This window comes from Apodemus sylvaticus, chromosome 9, assembly GCF_947179515.1.
Source record: "Apodemus sylvaticus chromosome 9, mApoSyl1.1, whole genome shotgun sequence".
NCBI lineage: Eukaryota > Metazoa > Chordata > Mammalia > Rodentia > Muridae > Apodemus > Apodemus sylvaticus.
In genome coordinates, this window is record NC_067480.1 from 5,740,001 (window position 1) to 5,766,335 (window position 26,335).

General features: G+C 43.9%; 1 protein-coding gene across 1 annotated transcript in view; it reads left to right on the forward strand.

Moving 5' to 3' along the window:
- Nucleotides 1-26,335, forward strand: part of Arhgap28 (Rho GTPase activating protein 28) — a 176,055-nt gene that overhangs the window by 107,355 nt on the left and 42,365 nt on the right. The window contains exons 2-5 of the mRNA XM_052193410.1: nt 728-963; nt 8,521-8,738; nt 20,217-20,306; nt 26,118-26,207. Of these exons, the coding sequence (XP_052049370.1) occupies nt 728-963; nt 8,521-8,738; nt 20,217-20,306; nt 26,118-26,207 (634 nt within the window). The remainder of the gene's footprint in view (nt 1-727; nt 964-8,520; nt 8,739-20,216; nt 20,307-26,117; nt 26,208-26,335) is intronic.

Below are 26,335 nucleotides of genomic sequence, written 5' to 3' on the forward strand. Positions count from 1 at the left end.
CCTCTGTATAGTACTGTTCTACACACTAACACATTATATCTATCTGCCCACTAATGACCACATGCGAGTCTACAGAGACCTCATCGAATACCCGTTTTCAGTTTTGTTTTGTTTTGTTTTTTGTTTGTTTGAGGTATATTTCAGAAGTGGGATTGCTGGTTTATATGGCAGGAGGGCTTTTAAAAACTAATTTTTGAGAGGCTGTAGTACTGTTTCCCAGAGGGGCGGAACCCTCTGCCTTTCCGTTGTACACAAGGCTCCCATCTCTGCAAACCTCGCCAGCCCTTCATACTTCCTGGTATGAGCAGTTAACTCTTCATCTCCTCTTACCATCATGCAAGGAAGGCACTTTACTGAAACAAGCTTTAGCTGGATGCATTTCTCACAGATGTAACTTCCCATTTTATGGATGGAAATTACTTTTAAATTTTAATTTGAAAATCTTGTTAATGTTCATATCACTCTACAGACTCATTATGAAATATGGCAGAGAGAGGGGGAATGGTGCTCATTCTGCTAAGTCTCACCCTATGGCAGTAACTGTTCTCTGTTGACTTTGAACTGAGGTGTGTCTGTGCCTGTGTGCGTGTGAGTACGTGTGCCGTGTGTGTGCGAGTGTGCATGCATGTGTGTTCATGTGTGTGCACACGCCCGCTAGTGTGTGCATGTGCGCGTGCATGACTTTACACGGGCACCCAGTTTCATTCAAATGTTACTCTTTTTTCAGAAAATCCATTCCTCGCTGCCGAAGAATCAACAGGATGCTCTCCAATGAATCCCTGCATCCTCCTGCCTTTAGTCGCTCCAACTCTCAAGCCTCCGTGGACAGCAGCACATCTGTGGAGGAGTTCTGGCGGGAAATCGAGAGTATCAAAGAGAGCAGTGCGGGGGCGCAGGAGAGCAGTGCGGGGGCGCAGGAGGAGCAGCCGCCCTCAGCAGCCGCTGAGGTCAAGCCTGTGGATGGTAAGGGCTGGGGCTGGACCTGCCCTATGGGATTCCTCATCCCACTGGGGCGGAAGTCGGGCTGCCAGGCCTGCGATCAGTACAGGTGGAGGTAGCTGCCAGAGCTGAGGGGACAAAGCATCCCGGCTTCAAAAACATCCAGACAAGAGTCCTTGGGTCTCCCTGGTTGCGGGTAGCGTTCCCTTGGGTTGGATTCTTTCTTTTTTTTTTTCTTCAAACAGACCAGGCTTGCTGATGTTCCTGACATTTATTTACTTCTGTGTACTTGACATTTAGGGGAGAGAAAGAAGGGGGAAGGGGTGGGGGAGACTTGCCTTAATGATTTTAGAGGGAAACATTACTTTGAAACATTCGTTGGTATTAATATATTAGAGCGCCTGGTATCCCACAAAATAAAAGTCTTTTATTATTGGGCCTTTCAAGACAACACCAAAAGCAAACAGACAGAAACAAACAGAGAAGGGCATAATGGTTCCTAGCCTGTGGAGGTCAGGGTCATGCAGTCAGGGTCATGGGCTTAAAGCCCAGCACAGCCCTTGCAGTCACTTATGAGGATGCATGAGACGTCCAGCGTCTAAGCAGAAGTTATTTTTTTTCTTTTTTTTTTTATTCGATATATTTTTTATTTACATTTCAAATGATTTTCCCTTTTCTGGCCCCCCACTCCCCGAAAGTCACATAAGCCCCCTTCCCTCCCCCTGTTTTCCCACCCACCCCTTCCCACTTCCCTGTTCTGGTTTTGTCCTATACTGCGTCACTGAGTCTTTCCAGAACCAGGGGCCACTCCGCCGTTCTTCTTGTACCTCATTTGATGTATGGATTATGTTTTGGGTATTCCAGTTTTCCAGGCTAATATCCACTTATTAGTGAGTGCATACTATTATTGATCTTTTGAGTCTGGGTTACCTCACTTAGTATGATGTTCTCCAGCTCCATCCATTTGTCTAAGAATTTCATGAATTCATTGTTTCTAGTGACTGAATAGTACTCCGTTGTGTATATATATCACATTTTTTGTATCCATTCCTCCGTTGAGGGATACCTGGGTTCTTTCCAGCTTCTGGCAATTATAAATAGGGCTGCTATGAACATAGTGGAATATGTGTCTTTACTGCATGCCAGGGAATCCTTTGGGTATATGCCCAGGAGTGGTACAGCAGGATCTTCCGGAAGTGAGGTGCGTTATCCTTGAGACCCAAGCCTTCTCATCCTTCAGTCTCTTCTTTGGCCTTTTCCACCACAGAGACACATCATTTCTATGTATTCAGTTAGAGTCCCACACCGTACAAACTAGCCCTCGCTCATACTTCATGAGCATCCACGCCACTTGAAAGGATAGTGTCTCCTGTCCCATATCCCTGCCTTTCTTGCTAACAATCCCAGTTCTAATCCAAGGCCTCAGGCTTTGCTGGTATTCTCTCCTTAGACAGAACTCCCTTACACACTCCAGATGCATGTGTGCTTGTGTGGTCAAGCCCAGGGCACATGGGAAATACCTTCTGCTAGCCTAAACTGTTGCAAAATGCAGACTTATTAACTGGAGTCAATATGTATTTGCAGGTATTACTTTGAAAGTACTTGTAAGGATTTTAAGTACACAATTCAGCGGTTTTGGCAAAGGCAAAGGCACAGTCTTCTCTAATCCCGCATGAGCAAGATGTGGCGGTACATGTCAGAAATCCCAGCACTTTGGAGGCTGAGGCAGAAGGATCACTAGTTTGAGGCCAACCTGGGCTGTATAGTTCTTGGCTTTGTCTCTCAGAGACAGACAGACAGACGGACAGACAGACACATGTATGCACACAGGTGGCAGGTAGAATTTCATTTATGCTGGAAGATTTCCTGTTACATCCTATTCTGCCTCACTCCTCTCAGTGACACTGCCTAGAGCCAAAAGTAGCCACAGTTCCCACGTCTGTGTGTAACAGGGTCATGTATATCTCTGTGCGCAGTGATTGTGAGATTCAGATCGTGTGTCAGTAAACCCATTGCTTTTCATTTGGTGGCAGTTGTCATCTGTTTTTAGGGATGCATTAACGAGGTGGCACCATTGGGTAGATTTTAGCAACATAAATGTATTCTCCAGTTCTGGAAGGTAGAAATTGGAAGCCAGCAGGGCCATGCTCTGTGGAGCTGTCAGGAGAATCCTGCTGCTGCTGCTGCTGCTGCTGCTTTCCTGGGCTGTGTGAAGCTGGCAGCCATGGGTGTGCTTTGGACTCGTATGGTATCGCTCCTGCCTCCAGATCGCTCCAGGCGTTGGTATCTGTGCCTTTCTCCTTTTCCAAGGTGCCAATTGTAACAAACAAAGGGCTCGCTCTGTTCCAGCATGGCCTCGCTGTAATTTGGTTTGGCTAGGCGTCTGTTTTGGGTTTTTTGCTTTGCCATGCCGTGCTTGGGATGGAGCCGAGGGACTTGTCCACGATGCTCTGGTGCTCTGCCCGGAGCTCCCCCTCAGCCAGCAACGCAGTCTTTATATGTGTGTATCTTAGAAGCTGCCCTTTCTTCCATTTCTGATTTTTATCTGTATTGAAGTATAACAGGTAAATTGAAACTGAACATCTTTATGATATACGTCTTGATGAATACATTCAACCCATAACTTACCTGTTAATGCCATTTCCTACCTAATAAAGCCGTGCTAAGGGCTAAGGTTTCAGTAGATGTTGGGGAATGGTTCAGCTCCTCAGTAGCCCACTGAATGAGTTTTCCTGACCCGCTAATGGCTTTGTGGACTCTTTAAACTTAGTGTTAGCAATGATAAATGATTTTAGAAATCTTGTAGAAATAATTTGTGACTATACATATATTTTTTTATTTCTCTTAGATACCTCCATTTTTACGAGACATGTTTATCTATAAGAAACTGCCAGGCTTCTCCCAAAGTAGTTGTGTCATTTCGAGGCCTTCCCTGCCGGTTAAGACAAAGTTCCTCTTCCCGCCTCTGTGCAGAGTTTGGATTCTAGATGTGTGGACAGACCCTGTCTCCTTGGCACCGAAGACTAATGCCGAGCAGTCCATTGCTGTCCCTTTGTACACTCCGTGAAATATTTTGAGTGTTTAAAACACCATCCCTTCACCACTGCCTTGTATGAATTCTTAATGCATTCAAGGCACGTCCGTGTGATGTATACATTGCCAGTGGTTCTATGACTTAATGATTCACATTCTTGTTTTTGAAGAGAGATTTTCCTTTAATGTGTCTGGGTGTTTACCACCATGTATGTGTGTGAACTACACATGTGACTGGTGCCTCTTAAGGTCAAAAGAGGTTGAGGAACCTTCTGGAACTGCTGTTTACAGGAGGTTGTGAACTGGCGTGTAGGTGCTGGTAACCAGACCCAGGTCCTCTGGGAGAGCAGCAAGTGCTCTTAGGCGCGGAGCGATCTCGCCAGCTCCCGTTCTTATTCATTAATTAGCCTCTCATCAGTGTGCCTTAGATACATAGAAATATAGTTGTTTTTGATATTGACCTCATATCTCCTTAGCCTCCTAAATTCGTTTTCTAGTGTGTGCAGCCACCTTGTACCACAGGACTTGAAAAATAACCTTACCTGAAAAGCTGTGTAAATTCATACCATGCTAATACAGTGTCCAAATAGAACTTTTGGGATATTTGCCCATTTGTGGATTTTCTCTGATATCTATATATAATTATTTCACGTGTTTCATTTAGAGTTTATACCATAATGCTGTTTTGGTAAAAGTCACACCCACTCCCATGAAAGTTTTTATTCTCTTTTTTATTTTGCGTCTCCAACACTCTTACTGAGAAGTCATACTTCCAGTGTGAAATGCTGGGCAAGATAGGTAGGCTTGTTTTTTAAAGTTAATGTCTTGAGCAGGAGAGATGACTCAGCCATTAAAGGCTAGGCTCACAACCAAAAAAAGTTAGCGTTTTTACATCCACTAATTCCATAACTTGCTAGGATAGCATCTGTAATTGTATTCTTCCTTTGAAATGTAAGTAATCAACTAATCAATTCAACAAGTGGGTGTGTCTTCCCTTGTCTAGGCATTTTGCCGGGTCTTTTAGTTACAAGTAAAATCTGGACGCTTTCTTTTTCTCATGGACTTGATCTATAGAAGCAAAGAAGCTAAATGACAATATTAAAAGAGATCGAGACCTACTTGAGGGGAAATTACTGGAAGGAGAAAGAAAGAGCAGAATTGCTGTTGGTAGCATTAGGGCATGACCTTGAATCCTGGGTTCAGGAGACAGCCTGCACTGAGAGAGGAGCTGAGGTCTGAAAGATGGCCGGCCAGAGAGAGCGAATGGAGACTGTCTTGTTGAAATGCAGCACAGAGCTTCTGAGATCACCACAGTAGCCTGGGGTTGCTGCAGAACAGGTGAGAGGAATGACGTATCAATACATCTTACAGGACACAGTGAGGCCAGAGGGAAGAGGTGATTTTATGTCCTTATACAAAGACTGGTGATGCTGAAGAAAATGGTTTGGCAGGGGCTGGAGAGTAGTGATAGGGAGAGCTGTCAGGAGTCTGTTGTGGACATCTGGACAAGAGATGACAGTGAAAGGCCGTGGTAGGATAGAAGATAAAGAGGCTCAGGAAGAAGCATTGGTAATGCATTCCTGCAATGCAGTGCTCAAAATGCTGAGACAGGAGGATGGCTAGTCCCAGGCTAGCCTGGATACAGAGTGACCTTACACCGACAAAACCATCTGGAGCAAAATGAAGAGAGCAGGTTGGAACAAACTGTAAGGAAATAATATCAACAATTCTTGTTGTTGTGCTGGAGTTGATCTCTCTGGTTGCCTCATTCGTTGGCGGTGGGCTTTGTATATTGAAAGAGGACCAGGGCATGGCCTGAGGACTATGAACTTGGGCTTTGTCTTAGTTAGCATTTTATTGCTGTGAACAGACACCATGACCAAGGCAACTCTTATAAGAATAACATTTAATTGGGGCTAGCCTACAGGTTCAGAGGTTCAGTCCATTGTCATCAAGGCAGGAGCATGACAGCATCCAGGCAGGCATGGTGCAGGAGGAGTTGAGAGTTCCACATCTTCATCTGAAGGCTGCTAGCAGAGTACTGGTTTCCAGGCAGCTAGGATAAGGGTCTAAAAGCCCACACCCACAGTGACACACCTACTCCAACAGGGCCACACCGCCAAACAGTGCCACTCACTGGACAGAGCATAATCAAACCGTAACAGGCTTTAATGCTTTGACTAGAACATGACTGATAGAGTCACAGTGATACTGAGTAGGCCATCGGGTGTGTGGAGCCAAAATCAATGGGTGTTCTGGATTGACACGTGACAGCTGAGAGCCGATGGGATGTGCGCCAGAACTCCTCATAGTTCAGCCAACACGAATTGCATCTGTGTCTGCTGTGGATATGTCTCACCTAGGAAAACATTCTAGCTGTGTTCTGCCCCACGAAGGGTCCTCAATCAGCCGCCATTCCTGGTAAGCCTGCTTAGCGTATGTCTTAGTCAGGGTTTCTATTCCTGCACAAAACATCATAACCAAGAAGCGAGTTGGGGAGGAAAGGGTTTATTCAGCTTATACTTCCACACAGCTGTTCATCACCAAAGGAGGTAGTACTGGAACTCAGGCAGGTCAGGAAGCAGGAGCTGATGCAGAGGCCATGGAGGGATGTTTCTTACTGGCTTGCTTCCCCTGGCTTGCTCAGCTTGATTTCTTATAGAGCCCAAGACTACCAGCCCAGGGATGGCACCACCCACAAGGGGCCCTCCCCTCTTGATCACTAATTGAGAAGTGCCTTACAGCTGCATCTCATGGAGGCATTTCCTCAAAGGAGGCTCCTTTCTCTGTGATAACTCCAGCTTGTGTCAAGTTGACACACAAAATCAGCCAGTACAACGTAGTTCCCAGTGGTGCATGTACATGGACTTTCTTTATGGGGGTATCATTCTGAATCCCTTTAGCTTTCATCCATTTTGTTTACACTAGTAATTAATGTTCACAGATGAACAACCTTGGGGCTTGAATTGCTTTCTGAAAAACGGACAAATTGCCACCTGTTCAGAGTTTCAGGAAGATGACCATCTCTTGACTCTTTTATTCCAGGTTCTTTGACAAATTCATTAATAGTTTTTCAGAAGCATCCTTGTGGATCTGCATTATTTTATTGCTATCCCTGTTGTGGTATAGTCTTCTAATTGGGCATTGAGTTCTCTCAGGATGGCGACTATACACTGTGGCCTTGCCCTGACTGAGCTCCAGGGCAGGTGGGTGTGGATGTTTTTGGTGTGCCTTTCTCAGGATACTTCTTCACTTTGGGGGATGTCCAAGTGTATACCACAAATAATAAGAATCCATGTTTCTCTTGTGCTCTGGGCTGACTTATGTCCACTCCATTGACCAGGGGATGCAAGGGAAGGCAGCAATATTACAGACACATGGATTAGCAGAAGCAGCGTATTACCTATGGATCCCAGAGAGAAGGTCCATTGTGTTCCAGAATCAAAGGGAAGAGGGGAGGCCATCCAGGACCCTTATGCTCAAGCAGTAGATAGGAATCTAGACAGAAGGACTGTGGTTTCTGTGACACAAGGCCTTCACTGGAGTCCATGATTCAAACTAGGGAGTTCAAAGCAAGCAAGTTTCTTCTTGGTGGGGTGAGTGTATGACAGAGGTAGGCTCAGCAGCAGGAGCTCTGTGCAGTCCATTAGGACAGACTATTAGGTTGCTTATGGGTGTCCTGCACAACACTCAGCAAGATAAGATGGAGATAACGGGAAGATATGGAAAACTGAAATTCTCTCGGGGTGATGGAGCCCCACTTCTGACAGGAGAAAGTTAAGCCTGTATTCATTATGAGTTCTGGAAGGAGGAATATGTGGAGCTCATTTGCTGAGGGGAAACTGAGAACTGCAGACAACATTTACCAATGTCCATCAACTACTAAGGGGTGGATATAAACCTGCATTGGAGTGACCAGAAAAACTGTCTGTGTCCTACCAACCCATATGATTTTAATCAAAATATCCAAATTTTATCTTTCTTTGAAATTGGTAGTCCCCACCTGGCTTGTCTTCAGTTCTCTGATGAGAAAACTTCCTTTCATAGTTGCTGTATTACCTTGCTCTCCTGGGCAGCCTTTTATGATTTTGCTTATGAAAGAAAGAAAGAAAGAAAGAAAGAAAGAAAGAAAGAAAGAAAGAAAGAAAGAAAGAAAGAAAGAAAGAAAGAAAGAAAGAAAGAAAGAAAGGAAGGCAGGAAGGAAGGAAGGAAGGAAGGAAGGAAGGAAGGAAGGAGAGAGAAAGAAAGAAGAAAGAAAGAAAGAAAGAAAGAAAGAAAAAAAACAGAGTATAGGCTTTTGTTCGTTCTTTCACAATTCATGAAGAAGAAAGACAATCTTAGCTGGCTGTGGTGGGAAGTGTCACAATCCAAGCATTTGGAGTTAGAGGCACAAAGATCATGAACTCAAGACTTTATCTCAAAGCTACAACAGAACAATAACATTATATAGTTTATTGATACATCTGACTGTCTGTTATATAGAGATATAGTGTCATCATCATTCCTCTAGAGAAGGACCTAACCTGCCTTGCTCATGCTGTTTCCTAGAAGGAGAACTTGAAGCAGAGTGGTTACAAGATGTGGGACTGTCAACTCTGATCTCCGGTAATGAAGAGGAAGATGGTAAAGCTCTCCTGTCTACACTGACTCGGACCCAAGCAGCTGCAGTGAAAAAGAGATACAACACGTATACCCAGACTCTGAGGAAGAAGAATAAGCAACCTGTCAGGGATGTCAGAGATGTCTTCGGAGTCAGCGAATCTCCTGTATGTAACAAGCATTTTGTTCTCAGTAGGTGTTAGTTGCAGTCTCAGGGTATGAGGGCAAACAGAGATGGGAAAACACCTCAGATAAGGCTGGTCCATGTTAACTCTTGGAGATAGAACCTACAGATCCACAGCATCCTACACTCTAGAGCCTGAGTTCTCAGTTGTCATTATGGCTGCTTTTCCTGCAGACCAGGTTTACTCCCTTTTATGTTGAAGTTAAAGAATAACTTCTTTGATAGTGGAGTGAACCTTTAGGGCTGGGAGGCTCAGAAGATTCTGTTCAAGGCACAGAAGCTCTAGGGAAATACCCAAGCGAGGCGAAGCAGGTTGTTTTACATGGTGGTAGGGAAATGAAAAGAGAACCTTTAGGTTTAGGAATTCCAAAATGATAAAAAACTGGAAGACACGAGAACCAATCAAATGATTGGTTAAAAACAAACATGTAAGTGTCATGGTTCTTGCAAGAAATGACTGATTGGTGTTCTACCTTGGCCACAGTTGTTCTGTGGCTTCAGTGCCTCTGCTGGTGCCATTAGTCACCCTATTCTCCCATTTCTATGTCAGTTTCACTAACAGTTCTTCCAGTGTATGCTTCCTCGACTAATGGTTCTTCCAGTGTATGCTTCCTTGACTAATGGTTCTGCCAGTGTATGCTTTGACTAATGGTTCTTCCAGTGTACTCTTCCTTGACTAATGGTTTTTCCAGTGTATGCTTCATTGACTAATGGTTCTTCCAGTGTACTCTTCCTTGACTAATGGTTCTTACAGTGTACTCTTCCTTGACTAATGGCTCTTCCAGTGTATGCTTCCTTGACTAATGGTTCTTCCAGTGTACTCTTCTTTGACTAATGGTTCTTACAGTGTACTCTTCCTTGACTAATGGTTCTTCCAGTATACTCTTCCTTGACTAATGGTTCTTACAGTGTACTCTTCCTTGACTAATGGTTCTTACAGTGTACTCTTCCTTGACTAATGGTTCTTACAGTGTACTCTTCCTTGACTAATGGTTCTTACAGTGTACTCTTCCTTGACTAATGGTTCTTACAGTGTACTCTTCCTTGACTAATAGTTTTTCTGGTGTACCCTTCTTTGACTAATGGTTCTTCCAGTGTACTCTTCCTTGACTAACAGTTTTTCTAGTGTACCCTTCTTTGACTGATAGTTCTTCCAGTGTATTCTTCCTTGACTAATGGTTCTTCCAGTGTACTCTTCCTCCACTACTAGTTCTTCCAATGTATGGTTCCTCGACTAATAGTTCTTCTAGTGTACTCTTCCTCCACTAATAGTTCTTCCAATGTATGGTTCCTCCACTAATAGTTCTTCCAGTGTACTCTTCCTTCTCTCATTGCACTATTCCAAAGTTGCATGACAGCATGTCTTAGTACAACAGATATTTATCAGATGCATTCTGTGTGCAAATCAAAACAAACAATTAATGAGTGGATTCTGTGTGCATGATCCCTTACCAGATACTATGTAGAGAAGATTCATGAGACTTTGGGTTGATAAGTACAGAGTAAAAGAAAATTGGTACTCTGCCACAGTATGGAGATTTAATATTCTGCTGGAGGACAATCCAGTTAATTCATCTGACTTAGGGTTCTTGTGTGTTCCATTGCAGTATCAGTCTTGACATAACTTAAGACACCAACGATGGGAGATAGTGTCTTAATTATGGTTACCGTTTCTGTGAAGAGACACTACATCCAAGGCAACTATTATAAAGGAAAACATTTAAGTGGGGTTGGCTTACAGGTTCAGAGGTTTAGTCCATTATCATCATGGTGGCATGAATGGCCCGGGAGAAGTAGCTGATGGCTACATCCTGATCTGAAGGCTGAGGGTGGGTTGGGAGTAGAGATATGCTGGGTCTGGTGTGGGTTTTGAAGTCTTAAAGACCACCCCTTGCCACACACCTTCCAACAAGGCCATACCTCCTCCAACAAGACCACACCACTTCCAACAAGGCCACACCTCCTCCAAAAATGCCATACCTCCTAGTCCTTTTGATCATTCTCTAATAGTGCCACTTCCTAGTAACTAAGCCATCAAATATATGAGCCAATGGTGGCCACCACCACGGGTAGCAATAATGGGTAAAGTCTCCAATTAGAGTCATTTCAGGTTTTATCTTCTTTCTTAGATATATTTACCATAAAGAGTAGTTGTCAGGGAGAATGCACTGGGATTCTTTCAACTTCCTGTTTTAATTAAACGACATAAATATCAGTTTCCCTCCATTCCCTGCTCTGTATCTGTCCTGGTTTGCACATGCCTATTTAACCTACACAGCAGTGATAATATTACCCTGGAAAACACAGTCTTTTAAAACTTTCTAGAATGATAGTGATGGTCTTTTTCTATTCTGCCTAATGTGACAACACCATCACATTTACAAAAGGCAGTTTAACTAAAGTTGAAGTTTTGTTTAATTTTAATTGATATAAATCAAAATGATCACATATGACTTGTAGCTTATGTGTTGATCAGCAGAGTTCTAGAATCTTCTGTCATCTATTATGGTGATATACCTTCCTGTGCATCGTGAGTTCTATGACATTTGAACTTGCAGCTTAGTTGAAGTCTGTGTCTTTCAGGACACAAAAGGACTGTTATCTTCTCCAGCAGTAGAGTAAGGATGGCTTCTTCACCCTGAAACCAGGACTTCAGCTGTGGATTTCCTGGCAAAGATGTCTGCCAATGGAAAATTTGTCCTGATAGATTCCATTCCCTGGATTGCTTTTCTGTTATTTCTGGGATCATAGTACAGTAGTCTTTATATTTTTGCCTACCTGCTTTTTATACCCAATCTATTTCCAGCTACTTCAGATGAAAGCTGGGCTCTATTCCAGCAAACTGTGAATTAGAATGGATCTATATGGTCATCTTGAATCCTGTATGTAAAATGCCACCCATGGCCTCCTGTTTGGCTACTTGTTCTCTACCTGGTGGTACTATGTTGGGAATCTGAGAGGCCTTTAGGAGGCAGGGGTCTGGTTGGTGGAAGTAGGTCAAAGGGCCAGGCCTTTGTGGATTATTTCCCCCCACCTCCCTGGTTCACTAAGAGGCAAATAGGCTCTCTGTGTGTTCCTACCACCCAGAGCTGAACTATTCCACAATGCCTTTCCTTCTATGATGGGCTGAAACCATGAGGCCAAATCACTGTTTCTTCTTTAAATTATTACAGTTAGGATGTGTTCACAGATGTGGAAGTAATTAATACTTTAGACTGAACTAACAACAACACAAAATAGATCTAGAGCTTTTTGTGGCTGACTCCTTCTTTGGTTCTGACCCTTGGTGAAGGGACATATTTTTCAGTATAAAAAGTGAAGCTTTTCTCAGGTGCAACCTGCTTTTAACTGTTGCCTCCGGGCAGGGCAGTGGGCCTAGTTCACCACACACAAGACACCTTAGAGCCCTCTCTTCTCTGTGCCTTTCATGCTCAGGTATATCCCAGTTTCAGAGAGAAACAGGAATGAGGGATGAGGTAAGGGATGGTAAGAAGCCCAGTATTGAATATGCTGCTCTAAAACTCCAGGTTGTTCCTTATCAGACAGGAAAAGGTCACATAAACCTGGCCTTTGAAAGAACACCTTTCTGTTATATATGGTCTGCTGCTTTCCCTAAAAGATTTTAGTCTCTTCTGTGAATAAAGAAACTCAGAACCTTGTGAGGAATGCACTGGGACTCTTTCAACTTCCTGTTTTAATTGAACAACATAAATCAGTTTCTCTCCATTCCCTGCTCTGTATCTGTCCTGGTTTGTTTGCCCTCCCCTTCCTCCTCCCTCTTCCCTCCTCCCTCTATTCTCCTTCCTCCTCCCTCCTCCTTCCTTCTACCTCCTTCCCTCTCCTGTTTCTGATTCTGCTTCCTCTCTTCCCATTCCTTCATCTCTCTTTCTCACTTTGATTCTCTCTCACTCTTTTCTCTCTTTCTTTGGCATCATTTACCAACACTGAATAATTGCCTAATATTTTCCATTTCTCTTCCTCAGTATGTTTCTTTTTAATTATATATCCCTCCCATTTAAGTGTATGCATGCATGTATATACATGTGTGTTTCCATGCATGCGTATGTGTGTGCATGTGTATGCATGTGCATGCATGTGTGTGCATTTGTCTGTATGTGTGCCTATGTGTATGCATGTAAGTTTGTTTGCACATGTGCATGTGTATGTGTATATGTGTGTCTGTGTGTTCATGTGCATGCATGTGTGTTGTGTTGATCTTTATCAGTGTATTTCACTAGTGAAGCTATGAATGAATAATTTGAAAAAATAGATGTTCAAACTATATTAATTTTCTTAAGTTTTTTTTTCTACTTCAAATTCCAAGCTTAAATTCAACTTCCTTCAGAATTGCAATCTTCAGTCATCTGTCATGAGCCATCCCTGGGAAGGTGTCATGGTTCTGTCAGTGAGCCCTGCTCCTTCATTGAATAGAAGTCCAAGCATTTGCATCTTCATTTTTATGCTTGGAATTTGAAATTGTATCAGCTCCACTTTTTTTTTTTGCAAAATTCATCATATCTGCATTAAATGAAGACTTTGAGCACTAACAAATAGTTAACTATAAACTATATAAACTCCTTTCGCTGGTGCATGGTCTCCTGAGCACCTGTTGGAAGGTCTTCGGGATTGGGCTGCTCTCCATGGCTCTTGATTCTCTTGATTTCCAGGGGTTAGTTGTTCATTTGTGTGTTTGTTTGTTGTATGCATTTGCTTTGCATTCTTGAAAATCCCGTGAACCTCATTTGTGAAAGTCAGTAATTTGGCCATGGTTGAATTTGTACTTGGGAATTTCACGAATAGTCAGAATTTAATACTCACCCGTCTACAACGATTCTCCCTTCCCTCAACTTCTCCCTCATTAGAGTAATCTGTCCTTTGGTGTTCTTGGGTTTGTGTACAGGGATTAAGCCCAGGGCTCACACAGGCCAGGAAGCACTCCCCTCCTGTGCTCCCTCCCCCATTGCAATGATCAACTAGCCTTCCAAGGCCAGCAGCTCCAGCTTAAACTCAGCAGGCCTGCGCTTTTCTGTGAGGTGTTTCCTTCCGGGTCTCATGCTTATTTTTAGAGTCATTGTTTTCCGTTTCCATTGCTACTGTTAAATTGATTTCTCATGCCTGGTTGTAGATGTGTACTTCTCCATGGAAGACTACATTGATTGCTTGTGATCAGTCTGCTTAGTGCTTCTAACAGTTGGATGGACCGCCTTCCTCACTGAAACACCACAGTGTAATGGATCTGTGGCTTGTCAGTGGACAAATGTGTCACCTGTCACATTTTGCTTTAAGTCATGTGACACCAACACCCAAGTGGAGTGACAAGATGCCTGAAAAATGCTATTTCCATTACAGGCAAAGGAAACTTCCCCTTTTGTACTTTTGTCCTTATCTGCCAGAAAGCCCCGGCTGAGGTACAGTCCTGCCGTCCATGGGCACAGCTTCCCCATCTGAGCAGTGAGGGCACTGCCTGCTGGGAAGGGCACAGGGCCTCTTCAGCGCTCCATCAGGGAAAGGCATTGTGTCGCCCCTTCACCAAGAGCAATGAGTTTCGGTTTTTCATCACTTCTTTAAATTAGGTGATGTTCTGAACTTATTTATTTATTTGTTTGTTTGTTTGTTTATGGATATGAGTGTTTGGGGGCTAAACATTTAACTCCTGCTTATTTGGCTCTCATAGCATTTTCCAGGTAGAGGAATTTCCAACATTACTGAGCCATTTTTGAGGTTTTGGGGCTCAGCATTGCTCTCTTCCATTTTCTTTGGTGCCTTGTTCTGGGCTGGGAATTTCCCTACATTATGAAACTTTTTTTTTCCTTTTTAATCTCCCACGGAATTCCTATAACTTCTTCTCTGCTGATGAAATGTGTAGTGCTTTCCAGATCTAAGCTTTCAAGCAATACTGTATCTTCTGATGCTGAGTGTGATTGGCAGGGCAGGGAGACAATAGTGTGTGTGTGTGTGTGTGTGTGTGTGTGTGTGTGTGTGAGTGTGTGTGTGAGTGAGTGTGTGTATGAGTGTGTGTGTGTGTGTGTGTGTATGTGTGTATTGTTCACTTGATCCCATTCTCTTGTACGGATTCACTAGTTCCTTTGAAACCTAATTTATTTTTCCCCTCCTTTTCAAAGGACTCTATAATCTTTGCTGGAACCAGAAAATATGGTCAGGCAGGCCAAGGAAGAACTGCTTTTATAGGCCCTGATATATTTTATGATTTCACTAGATAGGGAGTAACAGTGCTGCCCTGTAATCAGGGCTAAGGGTTTGGCTCTTGCTTTAGTACAGCCATGATATTCTAAGTCAAAAATGCAAAGCCCACCTCGGGGTGATTAGCACATGGTTTGTGCCCAAGGGTGTTGCTCTAGGGTTTGGTAAACATGAATAAATATTCCTTTTCATGAACATTTAAATGAGGAAGCTGTTGGTCTAATTTATCCCCAATTTCATGATTGATAAGCATTTAGCTAAAGGCATACCTAACTGGTAATCGGCTCTACAGATGTGGTCCTGCAGTATGCCTTTGTGCACTGTAGTATGTATAATTTATACATACATGGGACTGCACATAACCGCACAGGAAATGCTGAGCTGAAGTAACAGGGCCTTTTCTCTTTTGAAGTGGAGCTGGAGGTAGATGGTCCCTCTCCTGCCAGGCACTGCTTCCCTTTGTGCTTTTATGCTGCTATCGCTCACAGCCCTCGCCAGCGTCCCGACACGTCAGACAGGCCGCCACAGGCACCGTAGCCACGGTCCTGGCAGTTCCTGGAATTGAATCAATGGCTCTGTCCTTCCAATCTCAACTTCCCTGGAAATCCTTCTTGGGAGAATTCCAGACACCTCATGTCTCAGAGCTACACCATCCTTAGCTTCAAAAGAACCTGAGATGCTGGGGTTCTCTCTGTCTCTCTGTCTCTGTCTCTGTCTCTCTCTCTCTCTCTCTCTCTCTCTCTCTCTCTCTTTCTCATTAGTTCATTAGAAGGTCATTAGACATAGAACTTCTGGGGAGAAAAAATAATCAAGATACCATTCATGAAAACAGCAGACTGGGGATTAGGAATATAGTTGACAGTGCCATCGACAAAGAAAACCACATGTTCATTCATCCCTAGAATTTACTCTGAGCTCAATATTGATAGGAAAAAGGTCCAAGTATGTATGCAGCCATAGCCCTCTAAGACTTCATGACTATATAGCTATGACCCATAACCCATGATGGGCTGCACAGGTCAGTTCTGTGAGCCTGACTAAAATCAGAGAGGTCATTTTGTACTAAAATGCACTTGTGTATGCATGTGGTGGGAGGCACATGTGAGTGTGTATGTATGTGGTAAGAGGCACACATGAGTATGTATGTATGTGGTGGGAGGCACATGTGTATATATGTATGTATCTGGTGGGAAGCACACATGAGTGTGTATGCATGTAGTGGAAGGCTCACATGTTTGGATATGTACATGTGGGAGACACATGTGAGTGTGTATGCATGTGGTGAGAGGCACACATGAGTGTGTATGCATATGGTGGAAGGCTCACATGTTTGGATATGTGTGTGGGGGAGACACATGTGATTGTATATGTATGTGGTGGGAGGCACATATGAATGTGTATGTATGTGGTGAGATGCACACATGAATATGTATGTGGTGAGAGGCACATGTGAGTATGTATGTATGTAGTAGGAAGCACATGTGAGTATGTGTATGTATGTGGTAAGAGGCACATGTGAGTGTATATGTATGTGGTGGGAGGCACACATGAGTACGTATGTATGTGGTAGGAGGCATATGTGAATGTGTGTATGTGGTGAGAGGCACACATGCGTATGTATGTATATAGTGGGAGGTACATGTGAGTGTGTATGTATGTGGTGAGAAGCACAGAGGAGTACATATGTATGTGGTAGGAGGCACATGTGAGTGTGTATGTATGTGGTGAGAGACACACATGCGTATGTATGTATGTGGTGGGAGGCACATGTGAGTGTGCATGTACGTGGTGAGAGGTACACATGCGTATGTATATATGTATGTAGTGGGAGGTACATGTGAGTGTGTATGTATGTGGTAAGAGGCACACAGGAGTACGTATGTATGTGGTAGGAGGCACATGTGAGTGTGTATGTATGTGGTGAGAGGCACACATGAGTATGCATGTGGAGAGGTACATGTGAGTGTGTATGTATGATGTAGAAGGCACTCCTGTTTCAGCGTACATGTTAGCTGACCATGGGACATCTGTGCTGTAAAGGAGAAGAGAATGATTTGATGTCTGTTCTGTGTAGAACTAATGTTTGGTTTACATTCTCCAATTCTCTTTCATGAACCCCAGAATAACGTGATAGTGGTTGGTGTCTACTTTGGCCCTTATGCGGGGCAGTGCCTCTCAGACCATCTACAGCTGCAGACGGCTGTCAATACTCAGGGAGAGAACGGTTGTCTGTGACCTCTCCACCGAGAAACACGTTGCCATCAACTGTCCTGTGAATCGGTCTCTTGCCCTTTCTGTTCTTCTCTCTGGACTTTTTTTGTTCGCTTGTCTGATTTTTACAGATTTCTCTTTTGCTTGAAAACAATGTGATGCTATTCTTAGGCCCAGAATGCCTGTAACACTACCAACTTGTTTTCCAGGAATTTCTATCCACTTCTGAATGTTGGCAGACCACCATGTGGAACCCAATGTGGAACCCAGTGATGTTTGGGATCTGTTATGTTGTTTTAGAGACAGGATTTTCTAAAGCTTAGACTGGCTGCAAACTCACTATGTCTCTAATGATGGCCTTGAGCCGATCTGCTGCCTCTGCAGGCCATGGTCCCCACTTAGATCTGATTTTATAAAAATATATTCTACAACTGAGTGACTTCATCCAGAACCACCTCCTGCACTGCCTCCTGAGCAGCAACTCCACTCACAAACTGGTGTTTTGTTTTGTTTTGTTTTTAGGTACCTTGCGGGGAAGGCTTATGAAAACAGCAGTTTCTTAGATCTGACAGAACAGCTTTTGATTTCTGTGATGCCTAGTATGTTTAACTTTTCAGAAAGTTGACTCAACCATAGAATGTAATATTTATATCTTACTGGGATGATGCCTTTTTGAGAAAATTGGAAAGTCTTGGAGTTTATTCTGCATGAGCTCTACAAAGCCAAGCATCCTTTGCAAATAGAAACCTTAGCTGCCAGGACACTTCATCCATCATGAAAACCGGGGACTCTCCAGTTTTCCGTAGGTGGGGGTGAAATATGTGGTTCAGTATTATGCGTTTATGAAGTTCTCAGCCTAATACCAATTACTTAATTGAATAAAAAAATAAAGATTTGCCTCCTCTTGGTATAAACATATAAACCGTTGTGGGCTGCAAGTGTACGTCCAGTTTGTTTATTTGTTATTTATCCATATATACATTGTGGCCTTATTCAACCATGAAGACATAGAACTGGGTCCTTTACAGAAAACAGATGGAAGATGAAGATTATAGTGTTATATGAACTAGGCCAGATTCAGAAAGACAAGCATCAAGTGTTTTCTGTAAGTTCAGTTTTGAAGCAGCTTGCTTTTCTTAGTCAGCTAGGTCCTGACAGGGTTAGGTTTTACTTTTGGCTTTAAAGGCTCAAGGTTGGAAGGCCAAGGCTGTCAGGGCAGTCCAACATGAATCTGCCAACTCTCATCTTTCAGGTCTGCACCTCTCCGCATTGTAGAGATTGCACAGATTCACAGGATACGGGGTACCCAGGAAACACATCCGTGTCCCCAGAGCAGCACAAAGTGCAGCTGGTCTTTGCTACTCTGTGGGCTCTTTGTAGCCCACCCTTTCTCCCCCTGGTTTCACCGCCTAACATTAGATAGGAAAGAAACGAGGATAAAGGGGAGAGAGACTCCTGGATCGAATTTGTTTCCTCTTGCTTCTTCTTTGACCATAGCTAGTAACAAACCACAACCTCCCTAAACAACCAACAACCACCCATCCTGCCTCTCTGGGCCCTTGCATTTATGTACGGCATGAAAAGTTCTCGGAATTTCAAAGTTACACAATTGCAGTTGTTACAGGATATTTCCTGTCCAATCACATTGGGGCAGCAGAAGGCCTGTGATTGTACAGGAAAGGGGAGGCGGAGCTGGGGCACAGGCACAAAGGAGAGGTCACAGGAGGGGAAGAGGAATGGCAGCTGACATAAATTTATCATAAGGTTAGAAATATTGGGATAAGGTTTTTATCATTGTCAATTGGCTCTAAGATTACTGTATTGGCATTTTGTAATTGTGTTTGTAATATACATAAGTCTAATTGGCTCACTAATTAAGATTAAGAGTTGTGTTTTACTGGATTATTGGGTGATGAGCTAACAGACTGAGGGATGAGTGTCAGGGCAGTGCGTGGAAGTGAGATGGGCTCACAGGACCCTGTGAAAGATATGGCCAGGCCCACAGGATTGCCTGGGAACTGGGGACATGGTGTTCCGCCATGGTGAGGAGAGTTGGCTGGTCTTTTTTAATGTTTCACCCAACACGTAGTAATTATCTGCAGCTGGCAAAACCATGCCTATGGGGCAAATCATGGTCGGCTGCTGTGGACAGTCTAAAGCAGCCCCACACCCCAGACCCCACACCCCACACCCCACACCCCACACCCCACACCCCACACCCCACACCCCACACCCCACACCCCACACCTGGGGTTAAAATGAAAGCACATTTTTATAACACTTCTGTGGATTTTTTTTTTTTTTTTTTTTTTTTTTTGCTTTTCGTTCTTTGTTTTTCTGTTTTTTTTGTTTTGTTTTGTTTTGTTTTTTAAGACAGGGTTTCTCTGTATAGCCCTGGCTGTCCTGGAACTCACTGTGTAGATCAGGCTGGCCTTGAACTCAGAAATTCACCTGCCTCTGCCTCCCAAGTGCTGCGATTAAAGGCATGCACCACCACTGCCCAGAACTTTTGTGTTTTTTAAAGGAACCAAAATTCCAGAATTCTCAAAAATATCACTTCAGCTAAGTGCCTGGTTCCCTCTGTTGTAGGAAGATCTAGTAAGCTTCCTGAACACTCCTCCAAATAGAACTTTATTTTCTTTCTGCTGTGTAGAACCATCACACAGTAACACTGACTCTTTAGGAGGACAGCATCATAGAGCGAAATCATGACATCCAAACACTTAAAGAAGAAAAGGGAATGCAGGCAGGCGTCTGGCAGTGTCTGGATTTACAGTAGTTCTGCTGCAGTTCATGGTATTTGGTAAGATCATTGGTGAATTGGTAAGTGCCATATAAACACAGGTAGCCATGAACTCTGTCTTTGTGCATTTATGAGTCACATGTAAGTATGCATGCATGTATGTATGTATGCATATATGCATATGATCACAGGTAAGCATGTATGTATGCATGTATGCATATGAGCTCTGATGTAATACATAATAAAATACATGGCCCTGTTTGCGGTGATACGCTGAAGAAAATGACTTTTACTTCTTTTCCTTAGCCTAGTGATTCTTGTGAGAATGCTGCTCAGCTGGACGGTACCAAGGAAGACAAAGATCTGCCAGGAGTCACCAAGACAAGCAGACCTCTGGTAAGGTGTGGGGGTAGGGGTGGGGATATGGTTGAAGCCATTAGCTCAAGACAGTCCAGCCGAACTTTAAGACAATGCAGTGTGACAGCGGCATCTGTTAGCATACTTGGTCATTCTCTGCTCCTCATCAGTTTCTAAGAAAAACATTAAGCAGGGAACCAGCCCAAGTTAAAAGGTAAATAGACAACCCAGTCACCCAGTAGTGGAATTTCCCTTCTTTTCCCTTCTTCCCCTCTCCTTCTCTGTTCCCCACCTTCTGTAGTCACCCCTGCTTGTCACTCACACCCATGATGGAAGAGCCCAGTGAGAGGAGGGAGCAATAGCCAAGGCTCCATCTCATCTCTGTCGAGCCTAGAACACTGGCTGTGTCTGAGGCTTTCTGGAGCTTTTCACACGTGTGTGTGTGTGTGTGTGTGTGTGTGTGTGTGTGTCTACTGGCAGTACAGTCATGGCACAGATGGATCACAGTGGTGGTGCATTCGTAGTGTGGATGTGGATGGATTGCAAACTAATACTGTGCAAGAGAGGCCAGACAAAGCATTCAATTAGTGTAAAAATATAAGAAGCAGTGAGAGCAAGCCCGCCAATGACTTCCTGGGGAGTGGGATAAAGAAAGGAGGGAAGGACAGATCCCCGGAGGCAGGGCATGAGCACTTTTGGTGACAATCACCATCTTGACCGTAGTAATGGCTGATTCCACAGGATCTAAGTTTTGATCAAACTTTTAAGTTAATTTCATCAAATTATGTGCTTTATATACATGAACTTTGAGTTTAGTTGTGTGATTAATTATACACCAGCTGTATCTCAACCTACAGTTAAAAACCAGCCCATAGTAAGTTCATTAGTAATCCAGATATTTGCCTTGCAGGCCACTGCTTACAGAGCATTAATGGCCGCCCATATTCTGTACTGTTGATCTTTGACTGACTCACAGATGGCACAATGATTGGGTACTTATAAAGGATTTACAATCCAACTCCTATCATAGGAATCCCAGGCTACAGATCACCTCTCATAGAGATAAAAGAAGACATTTTTCTTATGTTCAGTCAACACAGATGAAGTATTTATTGGAGAGGTTAGTTTACTGAAGAGGCAGAGTAGTCAATCTAGTTTACTGCCAAGTGTCTTGGGTGAAAAATCAAATCCAGCGCCTGTCATTGATTCATAACTCACTGCAAAATACGACCTCGCCATCTGTTCCGAGTCACCAGTGGCATCTGTGTGTGTTCCCTGTGGAAGAAAATCTAAGGAACCTTGATTTGAACAAGTAGGAGTTTGTTTTAATCACAGATTAAGAGACTGATGATTAACCGCCCCCCACCAATTAAAAAAGATATATCAGTTGCAAACAGTACAGTGGTGACTTTAGCTTGGGAACCGACTCCTTCAGCTGGTGGGTTGAGTCCTTGTCCCAACCCTGTGTTGAGGAAACCAAGCTGATGTTCGCAGGAGCATTGAACACCTAACTGTGTTCACATAGACCTTCCATTTTCCTGGAAAATCTGCACAGTACAATTTCTCTTATTTCCCACAGTCAGACTCTAGCGTCCTTTCTAGATAGAGGGATTTTCCTTTAGTTGTGTAGACCCTGTTCTCTTAAAAATAAGTTACCTGGGTTTCTCATTTAAACATTTGGTTTTATTTCATGGGTCTTGTGAACATAGTTTATTCTGGAGTCTGAACTTTGACAAAGATCTTGATTTTATTTCATTAATTCTGGTCACACCCGGCGAATCTCTCCCATCTGAGGAATGCATTCTCTTTTTAGTCTCTGGAGATTTTCTTCCATTGTATCTTGGATTAACTTTTCTCCTCAGTTCCCGTGGTTCATCTTTCTAGAACACAAATAATTGCATGACTGCTGCTTTGCTTGAATCATATGTTACTGCTTGCTAAATTCAACATCACACCAGGCTCCTGGCCGTGTATTTCATACTTTTTCAACATCGTGTTTCAAATTGGTCCATGTTTTTCCTTTGTCATAATTGTATTATTTAGGTTTCCATCTCTTTGTGAAGATTTCAGAAAACTTATTTGGATTTCCCAAGAAAAAGGCTTCTCTTTAAATTCCTACACCACTGTCACAGTGGTGTGATCTGAGCAAGAATAGCCCCTTAAATCTTTGAAGATACAACTATGTCTCCACCATCTTGAAACTGACACACAATTTACAAGTGGCACACGAGACTACAGGTCTGTCATACAACTGGTTGCTCCCAAGAAAGTCAGTCAGTGTGAGCATAGAAAATGACCATCACCACACCAAAGGCTCTCCTGTCCTTGTCACTCAATGCACCTTCCTTCCTTCATTGACACACCATGATGACTGACATCTTTGCATGTTTTCCTCTCCATTGAAGCAGAATTATAATTTTAAGATCAACCAGTTTGTTATTTCTACTCTTGTAGCAGATAATATTCCATTTTATAACAGTGCCTCCCATTGCTGTATCTATTTACCTGATGATGGATGTTTGGATTGTTTCCAGTTTGGGTTATTATGAGCAGTACTGTCATAAACATTCATGTAGCTAAGGGGTATGTACTCATATTTCTATAGAGTAAAGAGGTCACAAAATTCAGATTGTTGCCAAACACTAAGCACACACAGAATCAGCACACAGAATCAGCACACACAGCATCAGAACAGCATCAGCACACACAACATCAGCACACACAGCATCTGTACATAGCATCAGTACACACAGCATCAGCACACACAGCATCAGCACACACAGCATCAGCGCACACAGCATCAGCACACACAGCATCAGCACACAGCATCAGCACACACAGCATCAGCATACACAGCATCAGCACACACAGCATCAGCACACACAGTATCAGCACACACAGTATCAGCACACACAGCATCAACACACACAGCATCAGCACACACAGCATCAGTACATACAGCATCAGCACACACAGCATCAGCACACACAGCATCAGCACACACAGCATCAGTACGCAGCATCAGCACACACAGCATCAGCACACACAGTATCAGTACTCACAGCATCAGCACACACAGCACCGCACACATAGCATTAGCACACACAGCATCAGTACACACAGCATCAGCACACAGCATCAGTACACACAGCATCAGCACACATAGCATCAGCACACACAGCATCAGCACACACAGCATCAGTACACAGCATCAGTACACACAGCATCAGTACACACAGCATCAGCACACAGCATCAGTACACACAGCATCAGCACACAGCATCAGCACACACAGCATCAGCACGCACACAGCATCAGCACACACACAGCATCAGCACACAGGATCAGCACACACAGCATCAGCACACACAGCATCAGCACACACACAGCATCAGCACACACACAGCATCAGCACACAGGATCAGCACACACAGCATCAGCACACAGCATCAGCACACACAGCATCAGCACACACAGTATCAGCACACAGCATCAGCACACAGCATCAGCACACACAGCATCAGCACACATACAGCATCAGCACACACAGCATCAGCACACACAGTATCAGTACTCACAGCATCAGCACACACAGCACCGCACACATAGCATTAGCACACACAGCATCAGTACACACAGCATCAGCACACAGCATCAGTACACACAGCATCAGCACACATAGCATCAGCACACACAGCATCAGCACACACAGCATCAGTACACAGCATCAGCACACACAGCATCAGTACACACAGCATCAGCACACAGCATCAGTACACACAGCATCAGCACACAGCATCAGCACACACAGCATCAGCACGCACACAGCATCAGCACACACACAGCATCAGCACACAGGATCAGCACACACAGCATCAGCACACACAGCATCAGCACACACAGCATCAGCACACACACAGCATCAGCACACAGGATCAGCACACACAGCATCAGCACACAGCATCAGCACACACAGCATCAGCACACACAGTATCAGCACACAGCATCAGCACACAGCATCAGCACACACAGCATCAGCACACATACAGCATCAGCACACACAGCATCAGCATACACAGCATCAGCACACAGCATCAGTACACACAGCATCAGTACACACAGCATCAGCACACTCAATATCAGCACACACAGCATCAGCACACAGCATCAGCACACAGCATCAGCACACACAGCATCAGTATACACAGCATCAGCACACACAGCATCAGCACACACACAGCATCAGCACACATACAGCATCAGCACACACAGTATCAGCACACAGCATCAGCACACAGCATCAGCACACACAGCATCAGCACACAGCATCAGCACACAGTATCAGCACACACACAGCATCAGCACACACAGTATCAGCACACAGCATCAGCACACACAGCATCAGCACACAGCATCAGCACACACAGCATCAATACACACAGCATCAGCACACAGCATCAGCACACACACAGCATCAGCATACACAGTATCAGCACACAGCATCAGCACACAGCATCAGTAAACACAGCATCAGTACACACAGCATCAGCACACACAGCATCAGCACACACAGCTATCAGCCCATACTGTTCTCATCCGGGAATAATTTCATTGATAAATTCAACATAATGAAATCCCATCTTCAGAAACATCACAGTCAGAAATGATAGTGCCCAGGATAGTTTTTATGTGTGCCTTGTGTGAAGGATGCTGTCAGTTGCTCTGGTGTGTGTGTATGAGTTCCTGTGAGAAACAAAATAACTACCATTTGAATATTTTTTCTGTGTCTACTAAGACATGAACATTTAGTGTTTTCCCCAAACTTTCCAACGGTAAATATTTTGTGTGGAGAACATATGAACTTTGAGGAAGTGGCATGCTCAATGACTCGAACAGGGAACTATCTACACCCAGGGGAGCACCCTCTGGTGAGGGAACTGGAGCACTCCCACTGGTGGCATGAGATTCCAGTGATTGGAGCACCTCTGGTCAAGGCTGTGGTCCTAGAGTTTGTTCTTGTCTGCTTTCCAGACTCCCCACGGCCCACTCCTCTCAGCACTGTGAATCAAAGCCCTCAGCTAAGCAATTGGTCATATAATTGGCTAAAAAAGGAAGGAAAAGAAAGGTCATTTTCATTTACATTCAGATTTAGAATGAGAAGTGCAGTTCTGACCGGGCAGCCACATGGACATCAGATTTGATCACCAGTTTCTGCCGCTCTCAGTCCTGTGGTCCCAGTTCTACCCACGGTTCCTACCTGTACAGGGCACTTGGCAGCACCCTCTGCCTCTGGGGTTTCTCACGAGCAGATTGAGGATATGTGTATGCATATGTATATTATAATATCTGTAGTTAAAACAGGTCTTACTTTGTGCCCCAGGTGTTTATCCAATTCACAGTCATCGGGCCTCAGCCTCTTGAGTGCTGGGATTAAAACCACCACATCTGATTCTATTCCTATTGATCAGGAAACTGATCTGCCTTCGTTTTCCCAGAAGCACTTGGGATAAGGTTATACTTGTGCCTTGTTGCCCACAATTGCTACATGATTCCTCTTAGTGCCTTGTAAACCTAAAAGTGAAGGTGTTTTTAAATTTAATACTTAGCTCTAAGATAATGTTGAGACAAAAAGAGTGTACGGTAGGTAGTAGCAGTGTCTGTTGCAGATATCAGCATCTACCAGAGGGCCTGGCATTTGGGGTCGCAGGGCGGTGTGGTACGAATAGCGGTATGCACCTGGGTATACCTGGATGGTCGTTAACATCACACCTGTTGCACACATCTCCTGTGGGCAGTGCAAAGCACAGATGCACTAGAAAGTAATTATGATTCTTTTGTTTCTCCGTTCAGCCAGACGAAGCCTCTCTCAACAGTACCGCCCTATCCAATGGTTCCCAGGATGAAGAAGGTGGTTTTGTGGCCCTTCAGAGCGGCTCCGTGGTAAGTCTTGGATATCCCCACAGTTGCATGTTAGGACAACAATCAGAAGGAAAGAAGAGCCATCTCTTCAAGACGGATTACGAAAACTTGAACTAGGATTGCAAGTTGCTGCCCAGCAGCCGTCTGGC